This window comes from Trichosurus vulpecula, chromosome 2, assembly GCF_011100635.1.
Source record: "Trichosurus vulpecula isolate mTriVul1 chromosome 2, mTriVul1.pri, whole genome shotgun sequence".
In the NCBI taxonomy this organism is placed as follows: domain Eukaryota; kingdom Metazoa; phylum Chordata; class Mammalia; order Diprotodontia; family Phalangeridae; genus Trichosurus; species Trichosurus vulpecula.
The window spans coordinates 188251981-188271815 of NC_050574.1; the positions used below are offsets into that span (position 1 = coordinate 188251981).

General features: G+C 38.4%; 1 protein-coding gene across 1 annotated transcript in view; it reads right to left on the reverse strand.

Moving 5' to 3' along the window:
- Positions 1-8342: 8342 nt before the first annotated feature.
- FLT3 (fms related receptor tyrosine kinase 3) overlaps positions 8343-19835 on the reverse strand; it is an 83086-nt gene continuing 71593 nt past the window's right edge. The window contains exons 21-25 of the mRNA XM_036744002.1: positions 17559-17681; positions 13499-13610; positions 12205-12304; positions 11084-11189; positions 8343-8835 (exon numbers count right to left, since the gene is read on the reverse strand). Of these exons, the coding sequence (XP_036599897.1) occupies positions 8713-8835; positions 11084-11189; positions 12205-12304; positions 13499-13610; positions 17559-17681 (564 nt within the window). The 3' untranslated portion in view covers positions 8343-8712. The remainder of the gene's footprint in view (positions 8836-11083; positions 11190-12204; positions 12305-13498; positions 13611-17558; positions 17682-19835) is intronic.

A 19835-nucleotide genomic window follows, 5' to 3' on the forward strand; every position in this document is an offset into this window, starting at 1 on the left:
TTTGCATGCACTACCAACTTGGAATGTTTTAAATGCCCTTAGGTGAAGGTGAACAGGAAATATTGTGTAATGAACAAATACCAGCAAGAGAGGTAAAGTCAGGCAGAGGAGATATGTGCAGCTAAACATTGCCAACCTGTTGACATAATAAGAGCTTGTTTGGGATGCAGTTGGGAGAGAGAAGAACAAGACTGTTTGTAATCTTTGAGCTCTCTCATTCAAAGCATTTGAATTATACCTATCATTGGTGCTGTTAATAGTTTTATATTATCATACTGTAGATTATTTTTCTCTTAGGAGCGAAAGAAGAGCAATTTATGGCAGTGAGCTTGGAATATGATCCAGTGGAGGCTATTACTCTTAATATCTGCCTGCTATGGGTTCCTACACACAATTCATAGAGCTATATAGATATCCATCTCCCTATCCATTTCTCTATCTGTGAAGAAGCAACCTGAACTCTATGGAAGCAAGACTTATGTTCAAGTCCTTTGCCCAGGGTTTAATGATTTGCCTATGGCTAGTACTGCTAGAAGTTGGACCTGAGTACAGGCCTTCCTGATTTTGAGACTGGCACTTTCTATATTATCCAATACCATTTATTTGCTTGCTTATTTTTTAAGGAAAAATTCTATTTTTGATCGGTTGTTCAGTCAGTTCTTTTAGTGTGTGTGAATTTGTGTGTGTGTGTATGTATATGTATGAGGAAGCTTAGTGTAGTAGGACAGAGAATTGGTCTCAGAGTCAGAAAACCTGGGCTCAACTCCCACTTCTGACACATACTGGCTGTGTGACCCTGGGCAAGTCACTTAACTTCTCAAAGCTCCAAGTAATTCTCTGAAGCTCCAAGCTGCACAGCAATTGCAGATCTGAATTTGTAGAGGAAATTTCCTCCTCAGCAGTTCCCTATACCAATGAAATCACAGATCTTATTCTGCCTTCCACCCCCAATGTGTGTATATGCATGTACACATACACAAATATGAAATATATCTAAGATAATACACATTATATAATATTACATATAAAAGAATTGGTATTAGCCATTAAAGACCATGACCCCTCATTTTTCATGTGTAAATAAAAGGGATGAAGAGAAGAGAAAGAAGCAAGATGACTTGTGACCTAGAAAAAAAATTGAAATTTCCCTTTTAGTACTGAACATCAAAAGTGAAAAAAATCAAGCTTCTCTGCTGCACTGCTACTTCACAATCAAATTTCAAAAATAAGAAGAAAGAATTAGCATTGGATTAATAAATAAATCCTGTATGGCAATTATCAAGTCTTGTAGGTTCTGCATCTACAATATCTCCCACATCAGTCCCATTTTTCCACTCACATGGCTATTGCTGTGGTCATTCAGACCTCTCTCTCCTCTTGTCTAACTGTTGAGACAGCTTAACTGGACTCCTGACTTCCCCTCAACAATTGATTGTCCACACATCTGCCAAAAGAACAAGCTTAACTCTGTTACTCCCATGCTCAGTTGCCTCTAGAATAAAACAAACTCCTCAGCTTAGCATTTAACTCCCTACATCATCTGGCTCCAGCCTACCTCTTCAAATGCATTTTAAAAATAAATCTTAGTTTTTCAATCAATGAAAATCTACTTCCTTTCCCTTTCCCTCTCCCTCTCCTTTAACCAGAAAAACAAAATTCATGTTATAAATGTATATAGTCAAATAAAACAAATTTCCACATTGTCCATGTCCAAAAGAAATATGCCTCAATCTATACTGAGTACTGTCAGGAGGCTGATATCATATTTCATCAGGAGTCAGTTATCTCTGGAATCCTGGAATCATGGTAAGTCATTACACAGATAAGAATCCTTAAGTCTTTCAAAGTTGTTTGTCTTTGCAATACCATTTTTATTGTGTAACTTGTTCTACTGGTTCTGCTCATTTCACTATGCATCGATTCATACAAATCTTTCCAAGGTTCTCTGAAATCATTGCCTTCATATTTTCCTATGGCGCGGTTATATTCAATTATATACCATAAATTGGCTATTTCCCAGTTGATTGATGCCCTCTCACTTTCCAATTCTTTGCCGCTGCAAAGGTGTATGTGTGTGTGTGTGTGTGTGTGTCTGTGTCTGTGTGTGTGTACGTGTACATATGCACCTGTGTGCACATGTACCCTTTTCCTACATAGCACAGAGAGCTGTACTTGGGGTCAGGAGGACCTGAGTTCAAGTCCAGCCTCAGACACTCACTAGCTGTGTGAACTTGAGCATGTCACTTAACATCTGTCTGCCTCAGTTTTCTCATATGTAAAATGAGGATAATAACAGCACCTACTTCACAGGACTGTTGTGAAGGAAAAAAAATAATATTTATAAAGCACTCTATAAACTTTAAAGCATTGTGTAAATGCTAGTTATTATTACTATTTCTTCTTTCTTTGATCTCTTTGGGGCATAGATCCAGTAATGTGTCATTAGGTAAAAGGATATACACAATTTAATAACTTTTAGGACATAGTTCCAACTTGCTTTCCAGAATGACCAGGCTGGTTCATAGCTCCACCAATAGTGCATTAATGTACTTGTTTTCCCATAGCCCTTCCAACATTTATCATTTTCCTTTTTTGTTAACTTGCCAATCTGATAGAACATCAGAGTTGTTTTAATTTACCCTTCTCTGACTACTAGTGATTTGCATCATTTTTTCTATGACTATTAATAGCTTGGATTTCTTCCCTTGAAAACAGCCTGTTTGTGTCCTTTAACTATTTATCAATTGGGAAATGGCTTTTATTCTATCTCTTCAGCCTTATTATACATTGCTCCTATTCTTGCATTCTATTTTCAGTATAGACAAACTGGCCTACTTGCTGTTTCTTGAACCCATCAATCCTTTTCTCCCTTTTGTGTCTTTGCATTACCCTCCTCCCTTCTACTTCTTAGACTCTCTAGATAACTTCAAGGTTCAGTTCATATACCATTTCCTACATAGTGCCTTTCTTGATCTCATTAGTTGTTGGTACTCACTTCTCAAAACTATTGCATATATCATTATCTGTTTGCACATTGTTTCTTCCCTCTTTCTTCTCCTAGTACCTTCCTCAATACTTCAGACTTTGAAATCCATCTAGGGCTGCTTCCTTTTCTGACTTCCAGTGCCAGTTTTAACCACCATCCCAAACCCCGACCCAGTCCTAGTTTTTCATCCCAGCTAAGAATGTCTCTGTGCTAGGGTTTGCTGTATTAAAATGGGACAGAGGCAACAAAGAACTGGAGGGAGACAGAGAGATGGAAAGTCTCTGTCAAGGTCTCTTCTTGGCTCTTCATTAGCCCTTCTAGAGCTACCACACTCCCACAACAGAAGACCAGCTTCAAAAGGCAAGTGGTGAGAAAATCCCAAGCTGTCTAAGATTCCCCCCTCTCTGTTATTGGTAATAAAAATGACCTGTCTTATTACAATTAAATTGATTTGAAACAGAAAGTGAGTCATCTGATGAGAAAATAAGGAGACAATTTAATTCAACAGATATCTTTTTTTTTAATCTTTCAAGAACCTACTGTACTTCTTGTATGGTGCCTCAAGGAAAACATTTCTATGCATTTGTAACGCCACAAAACGTCTTAGCATTTTGGTTTGCTTTGATTCTTCAGCTTTTAAACCTGATCTCATCTGAGAATTAATAAACAAAAAGAGGTTGGTAAACTCTGGGCTCAATGAACCTTGGGGGGTTAAGGAGTAGGCTGTTGGCATTAAGAGAGAAAACAGAAGAATCTTCTTGAATAGTAATTTAAGTGTTTAAGGACAGATGCTGCTCTGGGTCTCCTAGATATATTTCCTCTGAATGTACATGCCCCTATGACAATCAGCGGTAATTGCCTGGAGGTATAGGACTTTACGTTCCCCGTGCCAAAAATTCAGGAGGAAAGATGCTTCTGGCAACTCAAAATTTGACCTCTGGACACAGTTTCTTATTGACATCTGATGATAAACAGTGATGAGATTCTATAGTATTATTAATTAGCATGGTAGTATACTTCAAATAAGTTATAATTTTGGTAGACTTTTGTGATCTGTCTCAGGAATCTACTCACAAGCAACTTGTGATTTATTTATTTTGACTTCTTAGTTTTATTTTATTAAATGAGAAATATTAAACAGTGAAAAATAAAGAACTTTCAAAATGGCTTTTAAGAAATTTACACACTCTTGTGATTTATGAGGACTTCTTGTATCTGTAAATCTGTATAGCACTTAGTAAAATAAGTGAAACACTGTCTGTGTGACCTAGGATGAATAATTTCATTTCTTTGGAGCTTCTGTTTCCACATGTGGATTGCATAAAATGAGGGAATTGGACTAGGTTGTCTATAAGGTCTCTTCCAACTGTATGTCTACGTTCTTATGATTTCAGGATTATTACAGAGTGAAAAGAAGTGACCAAGGGTTGGCAAAAATTGTGTGAGCAATCAAACTCAATAATCTGTCTAGATTAAATCAATCTGAGAAATGTAAATTTGTTAGGAAACAACACAATTTTCACCTACTCATTGGAGAAGCTTTGTATGCAGCAGCACCCTTAGGGTTCACGCTCACATATATATATACTAATTTGTGGTATGCTCAATAAAAAAAAATCAAAATACTTGATTTTTACAAAAATTTTCTTCAAAGTGAGAGGTTTTACTAGCAGCAGCCAAGAAAAAATATTATCAAACCCCAAGCAAAAAACACGTTTATTTTATAATTATAATACTTCCTTGTACTTTAAACCACTTATCTTTTTAGTCAGTGGAGATGAAATGGAATAATTTCAAGTGAAAAAATGGAATGAATGGATGAAAAAAGCATTTATTAAGCACTTAGTGCCAAGCATTGTGCTAAGTAAGCATTGTGAATAAAGAGAGAAAATCAAGTCAGTTCCTGTATTCAAGAAGATTACTTGTAAAATGTGATTTCAGTCAGTTGGATGAGTTTCATTTTCCTTATCAGTAAGTAATGAACTGACCCGTGGAGAGAGACTGACTAGTCCTGCAAACAGCAATCCTGGGGCGCCACCTACTGGTCACATTCATGAAAAGCCCTTCATTAGACAAGGGGATATTGTTGGCTATGGTGGATCATTTTTAGTCTTCTATCATTCATGTTCAACTCTTTGTGACCCCATTTGGGGTTTTCTTGGTGAAGATACTGGAGTGTTTTGCCATTTCCTTCTCCAGCTCATTTTACAGATGAGGAAACTGAGGCAAACAGGATTAAGTGACTTACCCCGAGTTCCATATCTAGTAAGTGTCTGAGGCCAGATTTGGACTCAGGAAAATGATTCTTTCTGACTTCAGGCCCAATGCTCTATCCACTGAGTCACCTTGCTACCCATGCTTTGGATGATAAGGTAATAGATTTAGAGCTGGGAGACACTTCAGATGCAATTTAGTCTGGTCCCTTCATTTTACAGATAAAGAAACTGAGGCCCTAGAGCATTTTAAGCACCTTGGCTACAGTCATGTAGGTAGAAATAGAGCTGATATTTGAGATCAGGTCCTCTGACTCTAAATTCAGAGCTCATTCCACCAAATTGCTCTCTATTACATTGCTTGGAGACTGTGCTATATTTGGCTTTTACTATATGTAGTCATATTAAGGGACAGGAGTTATGTTTCGGAGGACATAATTTGACCTTTATTCTATTTGAATCTACCCAATAATGAGTGTTGAACCAATAAAACTCGATTGTATTATCCAGGGTCTAATCTTAGATGCTAATATTTTAATGCCTTCATTCCATAAACAAGTTTTTCAAGAACCAAGGCAAAAACACTGTGATCCAAGCCAGTTAGTTAATAGTCATTTATGGAGTGCCTAATCTGTGCCCAGACACTGTGCTAAGTTCTAGGAATGCAATACAAGGAAGAAACACAGTCTCAAGGAGCTTATCAACTAATGGGGGAAGAAAACACAAAAGGAAGCTGAAAAGCAGTAGTAGAGGGTATGGGAAAGGGGCCAGGGCAGGGGACCAGGAGATGAGGGTGCATATCCATTCCATTACATGGGCCATTTTCATTAAAGGGATTTCTCTATTGGTAGCTAACCAGGATGAAGTCATTTGCAGAGTTCTGTTACTCATAGACTACCTAGAGACCATTCCTTATTATTATATTCTGTGTGAGGCCTGAGTGAAGCCACTTGGAAGAGAAGAAACTTGGCAGAGAGATAGGATGACTTTTATGAATATAAAGATACTACTTTTAATTTTTATTTAACAAATGGTTTCTTGCCTATCACCACCATCATCTAACAATATGCTCACAGTAAGTACCTGGCAGTTTTGTGTTATTTGCAGATGTAGCTGCCTTGGTTTTGCCAAGGAGACTAGGATGCTGCAGATGGATGCCTGATTTAGGGGCAGAGTCTCTGATCATTTTGTCCTTTTTTCATATCCCCCTCAGAGTGGGTGGCATAATTGGGGGAGATGGATGTGACTTCCCACCCTAAGCCATGCAAGAGAGAGTGTGCACAAGCTAGCAGCAGAGTGGCAGCAATGAACCGGAGAGAAGGACAGGAGCCTCCTCTGTAAGCTGGGGAGCTAAAGACAGAGCAGAAGCTTTTGAGGAAGGAAACTACAGCTGTGAGATCTTCGGTCCCAGGCTCCAGGCCCCAGGTCCAAAGCAATGGGAGAAGATTGTACAGGAAGTATATTGGAATGATGCAGTGCTGCTAACACCTCTCCGCTGCTCCACTCCTCTCCCTACCACACACACACACACACACACACACACACACACACACACACCCCTACAAGATGGATTCCTCCAGTTTTTCTTTCTTCTCTTTTCTTCCCTTTCTCATGAGAAGGCATGTGCCTGTTTTCCCATACTTATCTTTGTTGTCTTTGTCCTTCAGTTAACTTTGTTTTTACAAATATGGAAAATGCAGCTAATCATTGCTTTGCTGATTTTTGCATATTCTTGTTCAAATGCAATGGAGAAGGGTCTTAAAGTAGTGACAGGAAAGGGGGGAGACAGACAGACAGAAACAGAGAGAAATAGAAAGACAAAGACAGAAAGGGGGGCACAGGGACAGAGGAAGAGAGAGACATAAAAAAGACAGAAAGATCCAGAGAGAAAGAAGGGAGAGAAGGGGAGAGAGAGACAGAAAGATAAAGAAAGGAGGAGAGAGAGAGAGAGAGAGAGAGAGAGAGAGAGAGAGAGAGAGAGAGAGAAAGAAAGAGAGAAAGAGAGAGAAAGTTATTTTGCTAGAGTAATTCCTTTTCTGGGGGCTTGGATCTAAAGAAAAGAGAATTACTGATTTAAGAAAAAATAATTTCCCAAGAAAGAAGGAATATATTATGTAGTTCTCTTGGGGCAATGAGTCAGTCACCTGACTGGTAGAGGGGTTGGCAAACCCCTGGGCTGGTATTGGAGCCCTTTCTTGCTTACGGGACTGCTTTGAAAGGAAAACCACTAAGCGAGACCCTGGAGAGAAAGTCATGCCAGAAGGGAAAGGTTGGGTGACTGTTTGGAAAGAGCCTTGACCCATGCAAGGGTGGGGGCAAGTAAGTGCTATTGACAGGCTGAGAACCCTGCTGACAGCAAAGCACTCCCCCCCACCCCCAACTGCTAGACCGGGGGCCAGCGTAAGACATGGTCTCTCTGTGCAAGGGTCTCATAGTAGAGTCGAGGAGACAGAACATATGCATAAAAGGATAAATGCAGAGAAGTTTAAGCTCAGTGCCAAATGAAACATCCAGGTGGTACATCCTACAGGAGCTCAAAAGAGGGAGACTGCTGGGATCTGGGGCAGCGGAGGAAAGCCTCCCAGAGGGCAGGGGACTCTACTTTGGTCTTGAAAGTGAGATTTATACAAGTGGCCAAGAGTGGAAGGCCCATTGGGTAGGTGAGTAAGGGAGGAGGAAATGTTCTTGATGTGACCGGGGAACAAGGAACAGACCAGTTTGGTCAGAGTAGAGAGTTCGTGTTGTTCCAAAAGTAAAGCTGATGAGACTGAGAGTTAAGTTAGAGAGAACATTAGAAAGAAAAAATGAGAGGACTTAGGGAATATGTGGAGAAATGAAAAAGAGGAGTGAGGGAAGACTTTAAATTTTTGAGCCATAATGATACAAGAGAGAGGAGAGGGGAGAGGGGGGAAATGTATTACTCTGCGCTGCGGAGTTTTAATAGGAGACCAGCTTGGAAGGGAGCTCATCAAATATGAGTCAATAGAAATGCTCAAATTAAATGAAAATTAGATACTCTAAATCTATCACTTGGAAAAATTCAGTAAGAAACATTATAAAAGTAGAAAGTTTATTTCTGTCCCATAAAAGTACACTCATAGAATACCTAAAAAAAGATAACTTTAAAGTACATACATGTGATTTTCAAAGTTGGGTTTAAAAAGTCATATTAAGCACTTAATAAAATGTTTTTAGATATTTACAAAAACACAATATAATTCAAGTATGTAATTTCCATGTAGGCATCATGGGAAGGCCTTTGGTTGCAAGGACTTATACAAACCAGGTTATAATTAATCAGTTTTCCTTGACTTTCTTTTCTCCTTCTTGTTTTTTTTTTAACAAAATTTCCCTTTAAAATAAGAACAAACCCTGTCTGAACATTTAGAGAACATCCCAACATGGTGGCAGCTGATGATTCATTTCACTTTGGTGATTCCACCAGTCTCCTTTTGGCAATGTGAAGCACACATAAAGATTTGAGAGCGAAGTCAAGAAGACTCAGTTGATTTTCTAGGAATCTTTATCCTGGGTCTGAGGAGGGGGTTGACCTGGACTGATCTGACTGCTGCCAGATGACCTGTTTTGGTAACTGGACATAGGTTTAGAGATTCCATCATCAATATTTTGATACATCTAAATATGAGAAAGAGGAAGAACATTATTACTTGGACCAACACATGAAGAGGGTGACTGTAACTTTTATTAGATAAGATTCCACATTGCTCGCTTTTCATCCAAAGGTTTTAAAACACATCAGTCATTTTTGTTTTGTTTTTGTCCGGACCTGTGACTTCTTTGCTAGGACGGAGAACTTTTAGGGTATGAAAACTCCCTCCTTCCTTTACTAAGCAGATGGGTATTTGTGATTACAGTCTTTGAGGGTTGGCTGGACATTGAAAGTTCAAGCGATTTGCTCCCAGGACAAAAAGTTAGTATTTGTTAGAATCAGGACTAGAACTCAGATGTTCCTGATTCCAAAGCTGGCCCTCTATCCACTGTGTCTCATTGCCTTTCTTAAAATGCGTAGCATGTTATATTACATGGCAAGTAATTTTAGTCCGACCACTATCCATGAAGAAACTGAGTCAGGGTTAAATCCTTTATTCCAAACTTGGTTCTACCAATATTTTAAATAACAGTAAACCTTTGCAGTGCCAGAGGGTCAGGATGGCAGAAAATGGAAGTGGCTCTTCTCTATTGGTGATTTGTTTATTTCATAATTAACAGGAGTAAAGAGATGGAAGGGAGAGGACTTTTCTGAAAATTTTCTATGGGACCCAGAAATTATGCTGGCTCTACTTATAAGTTTCTGGGCAGTCTTGGGGAAATCCCTGAATCTCCATATTTCCTTCTTTAAAATGGAAATAAAACTTGCCCTAATGTTCAATTTAATTTAGTTCTACAAGCCAGGTACCATGTTAGGTTCCAGGAATAGAAAGAGGAAAATGAGACAGTCCCTTATTTCATGGAATTTACATTCCGCTGAGGAGGAAACAGGTGAGAGAAGATGGGATGTGTATGTGGAGAGGAAAATGCAAAATACACAATATGAGGTAAAAAGGGAAAGCATTAACAACTAGGGGGAAGAAGGTGGCACTGGCATGGGAACCTAAATTTCAAGGCATGGAGGTGAGGAAGGGGGAGAGGGAACAAGCATTTATTAAGTACCATCTATGTGTCAGGCACTATACTAAGCATTTTATAAGTGTCTGGAAGGAAAGAAGAGCATGGGACTAAAGCATGGAGGTGGAGACGAAATGTTCCCAGTCATTCTCAGCCGTATTATCACTGGCATGGTTAAACACATGCTATGGTTCTTAATATAGTCTTGCCTGGGGCAGATCCAGAGTTCCTCCTCTCAGATCACTTGTCTATAACTACCTTGGATTGATAGTTCATTAACAATTTTATGCTAAAGCAGATAAAAGAAAGAAAGGGAACAAGGGACTTCCATACTTAAAAAAATGCTCCATTTCTTCAATCTTTTTGATCCAAATCACCGGCAATGATTCTTAGTTTCAATATGTGCCAAAGTATGCCAACACAGGGAAAAAGCCTATTCTTCAACTACAACTTGGTGAAAAGAAGGCAGAAATCCAAACAGAAACTTGATTTCCAGTGTGCAGGAGCTACTAGACAGCATTTTATTTGAAGGGACAACAGAAACATCATTGGAAGGAAAATTTTCTTCTATCATCAGGTGATGGGGTAGAGCCTGGATGGTTCCAAATCTCAAGGATCTAACTTTTGTCATAATGTCATAATGGGTTAGTCCAACTATATTAGAATAAAAGGATAAGGATAGGATTGGGATCTATCCCCATCTGGACCTGTGGTTCATTGTATATGGAAATTCTGAATAAGGAAACCACTTCCTCAAATGTAGGTTGGTACCTTCTCTTCAATTTATAGTTAAAGAGAGTTGTTCAGAGCACTAAGTAACTTGCCAAGCATCACACAACCAGTAAGTATCATAAGTATGACTCAGACTCAGGTCTTCCTGGCCCCAAAGTCAGTTTTCTAGCTATTACACCATGAGGCATTGGAATAAAAAACTAAGAAAAACAGCTAAAAAATAGCTGATTTTCCAGTCGATAAGAACTGAATTTGAGTTTGTTTGACATGATTCCCTTCTAGATATTTACTGATGAAATTATCAGCTAAGTCTTCAGGAAAAACTACTATTTTCATAAAAGTATCCATGACTAGACATTGTGTACCCTCAGAAACACTGAAACAAACAAAAAATCCTAGAGATGAAGGGAATTGATCACTTCTGTTCAGAGATGTCCCTGGTGACAGTAAATTTCCTTCTCTTCCCACCTAAACCAAAAAAAGACAAAACTCTCAAGTTAGACAGGATCCCCTTTGCACTACATACCGCAACTTCTGCATCTGCCAGTTGACACCCCAGAAAAGAAGTCAGATGTGGGAAGGATGGCCTTTTTCTGGAGTCAAAAGACCAGCAGGATTGCATTATAAAGTAGCTGCAGGAACAATGGAATAAAGAAAAGGACCAAGGTGAGTAAACCAGTATGAAGTCAAATCATTAATTTCCATCTCATGAAGTGTCATTTTGGCTACATGGAGAGCTAATTTCAGGCTAAATTCTGCTGTGAACACTTACAATTCTAACAGGGAAGACAAAAAGAGACTTGGGGAAAAGGTGGAGATAGATTGGAAAGATAAATGGTTGCCTGGTGCAGATGCAGAGGTCTTGAACATTGATTGGCATCCAGTTTGATCACCCTTAAGGAAGTTAGCCCAATTATAATTTAAGTTGTCCAGGACCATCAAGTCATTTGGGTCCTGCAGGGTGAAGATAAAAGAGATCAAGAGAGAGGGCCCTCCCACAGGAAAGGGATCAGACTTAGAAATGGGAGAGACCTCAGAAGCCCTCTAGTACAACCTCCTAATTTTACAGGGGAATAAACAGGCCCAGAGAAGTTAAATGATTCATTCATGGTCACACAGATACTAAGCAGCAAGCATAGGATTTGAACTCAGATACTCTAAATCTACAGCCAATTTTCCTTCCTATATACCAGGACCTCACAGCAAAATAGATTTATGTTGTTCCAGCTTTGTCTGACTCTTCATGACTCCATTTGGAGTTTTCTTGGCAAAGATACTGGAGTGGTCTACCATGTCCTTCTCCAGCTCATTTTACTGATGGGGAAACAGAGGCAAATAGGGTTAAGTGACTTGCCCTGGGTCACACAGCTAGAAAGTGTCTGAGGTTGTATTTGAACTCAGGTCTTCCTGATGCAAGGTCCTGTGCTCTAACCACTGTACCACCTAGTGCAAGATTATATGCTATGCTGAAATAGTTTTCTAGGGAACCCAAGTGAAAAGGGAGATTTTTTCTTTTTCATGAGAAATTATTTTTTGTCTGTTGTACTTTCTCAGCATTTTACTTTCCCTGGCTCTCTGGGGAGAAACTAGTGCTTGTTTGAAATGTGATGCAATGTGCTTTAAATCTTAATTTACGTTTCTACTTACATTTCTTCTGTAGCATAAAATGGCTGATCCATTTTAAATCCACTTTGAATGAGCTTGTAGAAATTATTGTCAACCGGAATGCCAGGGTAAGGATTCACACCTGAGAAAAAACATCAGGGAAATAAAATCAGTATCCAAATGGAATATAATTAGCATCAAACAAGCCCCTGCTTTCAGGCTTTTTATTTGAATGGGCTCCTTAAGGGGGAGGGATACAAGAGACAAAAAATCTAGAGCCAGAATGCAGGGAGACAAGCCTCCTACCATAGAGGGATCATAGGATCCAGTACAGGAAGGAACCTCAAATGCCATTTGGACCAACCCCTTGACTTTACAGGCAGGTTAAGTGACTTGTCTAAGGTCACAAAGGCAGTAAGAATCAAAAATGGGATTCTGCACCAAGGTCCTCTGATCCAGAGCCAGGGACATCAGAAGTCAACCCAGAGGAATCAAAGTCACTGGGACCCAACCAGATTAAAATATAATTGGGAAATGTTTAACAAAATAAACAAAAATACAATGCAACATTTTGTTGTTGATCAGTCATTTTGGTTGCATCTGACTCTTTGTGACCCCATTTACGGTTTCTTTTTTTTTTTTGGAAGGGGGAAGTGAGGCAATTGGAGTTAAGTGACTTACCCAAGGTCACACAGCTAGTAAGAGTCCAGTGTCTGAAGTAAAATTTGAACTCAGGTCCTCCTGACTTCAGGACCACTGCTCTATTCACTGCACCACTTAGCTGCCCCCCATTTGGGGTTTCTTAGCAAAGACACTGGAATGGTTTGTCATTTCTTTCTCCAGTTCATTTTACAGATGAGAAAATTGAGGCAAACAGGGTCAAGTGATTTGTCCAGGGCCACACAGCCAGTCAGTGTCCAAGGCCAGATTTGAACTCAAAAACATGAGTGTTCTTGACTCTAGACTGGGTACTCTATCCATTGCATCCCCTAGCTACTCCACAAGGTAACCTAGATAATGTTGATTTGTGGTTCTTTAAGTCAACTTGCAGTCTGCAGTAGTCTTTTCTATTTGAATGCAATACCACTGATAGTGCCACCTATAGTCAACCTCCTCATTTTATAGATGAAGAAACTGAGACCAAGAGAGAACACTGCCCAAGGTTACACCCAAGGTAGTAAGTGACAGAGTCAGGATCTGAATTCTGCTCTTTTAACTACAGATGCATAATTTTTTTTTCCCACAGTACCTCTCAAAAGCATTTTTATTTTAGTCTTTGGGTAGCCAGTACTTTGGACTGTGCCTGGCACATTTTTTTGCATGGATTAAAACATACCAAGAGAAAATATTTCCCAGAGCAATATTCCAAAGGACCAGACATCACTCTTAATTGTGTATATGCCTTCAAATAGGCTTTCAGGAGCCATCCATTTCACAGGTAACCGAGCCTGGAGAAGAGATCAAAGGTGACTTTTCCATTTTCCATTGATTTTAATTTCTTTCTATTTATAAAGACTGGTTTAATCAATTCACATTAGTTTTAAAAAATGCTGTTTTTAAAGAATGCATGCTTTGAAATAATGGAGTGAAATGAGTAGAACCAAGAGAACATCATATACCATAACAACAATATTGTTCAAAGAATAACCATGAAACACCAAGTTTTTCTGAATATTATAAATACTCAAACGAACTTCAAAGGACCTATGATGGAAGATGCTATCTACCTCCAAAGAAAGAACTGATAAATAAAAGTATGAATAGTATGGTTTTAACATATACATGTATCTATATATATATTATATATATATACACACATACACACATATATGCGTGTAAAAATAAATAAAATTAAATTTTTTAAAATGCATGTTTAAGCTCTTTTTTGTTGTGGCAAAGAATTGGAAAATGAAAGGATGTTCATAAATTGGCAAATGGCTGAACAAGTTGTGGCATTTGATTGTTATGGAATACTATTGTGCTACAAGAAATGATGAGCAGGATGCTTTCAGAAAAATCTCAAAAGATTTAAATGAACTGATGCAAAGCAAATTGGGCAAAACCAGGAGAACATTGTACACAGTAACAGCAATATTGATCAACTGTGAATTGTGAACTGTGAATTAGCTATTCTCAGCAATACAAGGATCCAAGACAATTTCTGAAAGACTTATGATGAAAAATGCTATCCATCCCCACAAAAAGAAGTGATAGAGTTTGCAGATTGAAGCATTTTTTTTGCTTTATTTTTCTTGTGGCTTTTTTTGGCCTGTGTTTTCTTTTATATGTTTTGCATGACACATGTGCAATCTATATCAAATTGCTTGCTTTCTCAAGGAGTGGGGAGGGAGGAGGGAGAGAATTTGGAACTCATATTTTAAAAAGACGAATGTTAAAAATTGTTTTTATGTGTAATTAGAAAAAATAAAAAGTTTCCCCCCAAAAAATGCATGCTTAATGATCTAAGACAATTCCAAAAGACTCAAGATGGAAAGTGCTATCCACATCCAGAGAAAGAACTATGGAGTCTGAATGCAGATCGAAGCATATTATTTTATTTCTTTTTTTCTTTTTTGGCTTTTCTTTCTTGTGGTTTTTCCCTTTTGTTCTTATTCTTCTTTCACAGCACAAGTAACGTGGAAATACGTTTAATATGATTGTTCATGTATAACCTATATCAGATTGCATGCTCTCTTGGGGGAAGAGGGGGAAGAATTTGGAACTCAAAATCTTATAAAAGTGAATGTCGAAAACTATCTTTACATGTAATTGGAAAAAAAAACAAAATACTATTAAGTGGAAACAAATGCATGCTTAATTTACAGTCCAGCATTTAGGATTACAACCTGGAAAATTCATTTTCCCCCTTTTAAATTGACTGTAAGATTGGTACTCTTGAAAAACACATTCATTTTCAAATAAATCTAGAAGAACAAAAGTGCATAAAATCTGGCTGGCTTGGCAGTAGACAATTCCTCCAGCCAATCAACTGATCAGGGGTAAGTGAGTATTACTGAATGTGTGAACTTCTAGGAAGACCGATCATCCCAGAAATGCTGCCATGCACAAGACTGTGGTGAGGGTGGCATGGGTCATAATTTCCAGAACTGACAGCATGTGGGCTTCTGTGGCTTTATTTACCTCAGCTATGATGAAAAAGGACTTTTTAGCCAGATTGAGAGAGTAAAGTACAGTAACCAGATGAGGAAGATATCCGTTGAGGAGGAAGCCACAAGATCTTAGATCCTAAATAAGACTATTTTTTAAAACCTCTCCTTTTAGGCAGAAGAGGCAGAGAAATACTCCTTCCACTGGAGTAACAGCTCCGTATATGGCTTATATGAGTTGTTAAGCATGCTCAAAACTTGTGAAATTAACTCAGTTTTGAATGATAGGTAAACTGATTTTCTAGTGGGTTATTCTAATTGCTTGATTAAGCCCAGAAGAGTGATTTGTGTTTTGTGGGAAGGTATTTATTCACTTTAGTGACAATTTTTCAGTTAGTGGGGTCAGAATGATTGAATTGTATTTGGCCTATTAATATAATTTTACTGATTTTATCCATAGTGGGACTGGGGAGCTCCCCAGGACCAGTGAAGATGACTAAGTCTAGTGGGAAGAAGAATCATCCCTGTAACTGGGAGGTCTTTTTGAAGAAAAGAAAGATTTAGGCGTGACAGCCACACAATATGTAATATTCATCACAATTTCCTATTTGACACAAAGATTTAATAAGATTTAATAGATTTAACAAGATAAATTTAGATTAAATCTAAAATAAATGTAGATTTAATAAACATCTAATTCATTTATTAAGTGCCTACTATGTGCAAGGTACTGAGCTAGGCATTGGAATTACAAAGACAAAAACAAAATAATCCCTGCTCCCAAGGAGCAACAGGACAATAGGACAGGTACACAGATAAACTATGCAAAACGTAATTTGGGAAGGGAAAATTCCAAGAACTGGGTGCTTGGGGAAGACTGAACAAATCAAACCTAAAGTGAGATCTGGGAAATGGCCTGTACAAAGAAAGGCCAATGTTGAGTTCAAGAAAGAGTTTTCTTGTTCAGTCGTATTTGACTCTTCATGACCCCAATACTGTCCATGGGGTTTTCTTGGGGAAGTGGTTTACTATTTCCTTATTCCAGCAGATTAAGGCAAACAAAGATTAAGTGATTTGCCCAAGATCATATTGGCAGTGTCTGAGACCAGATTTGAAATCAGGTCTGAGCCATCTAGTTGCCTTCCAAGGAAAAATTAATAGACTAGTTTTATTGGAATGTAGAGTGATGAAAGGTGAGTAGTAAGAGACTGGAAAAGTAGCTTGGAGACAGATAATTGAAGGCTACAAACTGAGGAATTTACATATTATCCTTGGAGCAATAGGGAGCCACAGAAGATTTGTATGCAGGGGAGTGACATTGCCAAGCCTGCCTTTTCAAAGACTGTTTTGGCCTCTGTGTGGAGGATAGATTTGAGAGAGGAGAAACAAGCAGGGTGAACAGTTAGAAGACTATTGTCATAGTCTAGGAAAGAGGTGATGAAGGTCTAAATTTGGGTAGTGGTCATGTGAGGGGAGAGGAGACAGATATAAAAGCTATTACTGAGGTAAAATCAACAAGATTTTGGAACTGATTGCAGATGGGTTTGGAAGTTCAAGCCTCTGGAATTTTCTAGTCTCATTTCCATCAGAAAAATTAGAACAACTTTATAATTCCTCACATTTTTGTGAAAAATAGAAAAAGAGGCTCGATGATCATCATTAGTACAGTGTTTGGCACATAGTAAGCACTTAGTAAGTACTTTTTCATTCATTCACTTATCAGTAGCAATACCCACTATTTGTAAGATAACTGGACGTTAACTATGTCTCTTCATTTAATAACTAAAGGAACTAATGTATATACCAGTAAATGTGATTTTTCAAAGAAATGCCACTGAAATGTGAATAGGATTTTCAAAATGTATAATTTCAGGTTAGAATTCAGTTAGAATCAGCTTATTTCTGGCTAGTCAGTGAGATAGGAACTGTTTTGGTGCTTTTTTGTTTGTATAATTTTAGAATGATTCTTCTTCAAAGCCAAAAAGTTTTCTTGGCACAGAAATCAAAGCTGTTATTAGACACATATTTATATGTTACTGGGGGGAGGGGAGATGGCAGTGGAAGGGAGCTCATTTTTAAGTAGTGAGGTTTATTGTCCCATCGATCAAAAGCAGATGTAATAAAACATATTCATTTATTAGATAGTAAGCATCCTGAGGACAGGAACTGTCATTTTCTCCCTATCTTCTCAATATCTTCTACTCAGCAAGTACCTAATAAATTTTTGTTTAATTGAATAAAATTGAACAATGATATAAAAATAAAAATGGATAAAAACATAAGCCTCACATTGCCCCTGACAACATAGTTGGAGTCATTCATTATGTCTCTGGCCAGTCCAAAGTCACATATCTTCACCACTTTCCCATGAGTCACAAGTACATTCCTGGCTGCAAGGTCTCTGTGAACACACTAGAAAGAATAAATATTATTTACTATGAGAACAAACTTTCTTCTCGTTGAGGTTCAAGACTAGTATTGAATAAGGAGACAGTACACAACTCATCAACTTTCCAATTCTGGATATGATTATTATCCCAGGCCAAATTCAGCATGAAATATAACAGATGAATGGAGGAAACATGGTCCATTTCTTCATTCTCCTTTATGGTGAACAGAGGTCTTCTACAGAGACGTTCTTGAGTCATGCAAGGAAAGGAAATAGAGTCCCACTGTTTTCAGATTGATCATGTGGCCAGTGGGGAGGATTTGATAGAATGGATGGAGCCTTAGAAGATCTATTAACCTTTCATCCTAAGGAGGTACCTGAAAGGTGGCAATACCAGAGCAGCAAAGGATAGAGTGGAGAAAGAAGCAGAAATATGAAGGTGCCAAGAAAGACTGAGATACATCATGGGAGAAAAATGAATGTGAGTTTGGAGTTGAATCTTTAAGGGGAATGGGTAGGCACACTAAAGAGAAAGCGTAATCAATCAAGAGAAGTAACAATCATGATCTTACAAAAAAAGGAGATTAGGGAAATAGATTCAGGCAAAAGTTAGGCTAGAATAGACAACATGAGAGCAGAGGGACAAAGGTACCTAAGAAAGTAACAATAACACCGGACATTGATGCAATGCTTTGAAGTCTGCAAAACACTTTTACTCATTTGAGCCTCATAACAACCCTGTGAAGTAGGCACTACAGGTATAGCTATCTTCATTTTACAGGTGAGGACACTGAGGCTTAGACAGGTTAGGTGATTTATCTATGGTCAACCACTCTTAAGAGTTAGAGGCATGATTTTATTCAAACCGAGGTTTTCTTGATGTTGAGTTCAAGACTCAGTCCACTAGGATAACAGGGTCATAGATCTAGCCCTTAGAAGCTATCTAGCTCAATTTATATATGGGGAAACTGAGGCCCAGTTAGATGAAGTAACAAACCTATAGGTAGGTAGTGTCAGAGGCAGGATTTGAATCTGAGTTTTCATGATGCCTACATCACTACAAAAGTCCTGGATCTACTGTAACAAATAGGTAGTACTGTAATCAGAGAAATAAGTTCTGTTATCAAATAGGCTTATTTAGGATTTTATGAAGTAAAGATGTGAAGAAAGGATAGACAAACTATCAATTCTGAATGATTTCCATGTCCTCTAAGACATGGAGCTGGGCAAGCAGTCTCTAGAGACATGCTCCTGATATCACTGTAGATGTGCTGATGGACAGGAAGGTGAAGAATGAGGGGAGAGAACAGACTGAGATAAGAAGGGAGTTTGGTTAGCAGGGTACAGGCATCAGGCCACTGAATTGGAATCCTGGTTTTGCCATTCATTTATTTACCTGTTTGATCTGGGGCAAGTCATTCAAACTCTATAGCTCTCAATTTCCACATCTGTAAGACAAGGGGGTTGGACTAGAGGGTCTCTAAGGGCACTTCGCATTCTAAATTTGTGGTGAGATTTTTTGGAGGTGAAGAAAAGCAAAAATGAAAAAAGTCCATTTCCATAATGTGAAGGGAGAATAAGTAGAGGTTAAGGCACACCTTTGCTTTTCAGCATAGATAATTTACATGCTAGAAATGTTGTCCAAGCAGTATAAGGAGAGGAGAAGGAGAGGGAAGGGAAGGGGAAGGAAAAGGGAGAAGAGAAAGAGGAAGAGAAGAGAGTGGAAGAGGAAAGGTGGTGTAGAGCAGGAAGGGAAGGGAAGGGAGTAGAATAAAAGTGAGAGAGAAAGGAAGATAATGAAAGGAAAGGCTGTGAGAAGAGTGATTTAAGGCAGACTGTGAGCATAATAAATATATTGATGAATTGCTTGCCTTTTCAAAGAAGTGGGGAGGGAAGAGAAGGAGGGAGAGAATTTGGAACTCAAAAAATTTTTAGAAGAATGTTAAAAACTGTTTTTACTTGTAATTGGTGGGGAACAAAATATTAAATCATAAGAAAAATGCTGATAGCTGAGGACATTACTAAAAGGAGTTATAGATAATGATTGAGAAGATTCAAAATTGGGACAGCTAGGTGGTACAGTGGGTAGAGTACCAGCCCTGGAGTCAGGAGTTCAAATCAGATACTAGCTGTGTGAACCTGAGCAAGTCACTTAATTTGAGAGAGAGAGAGAGAGA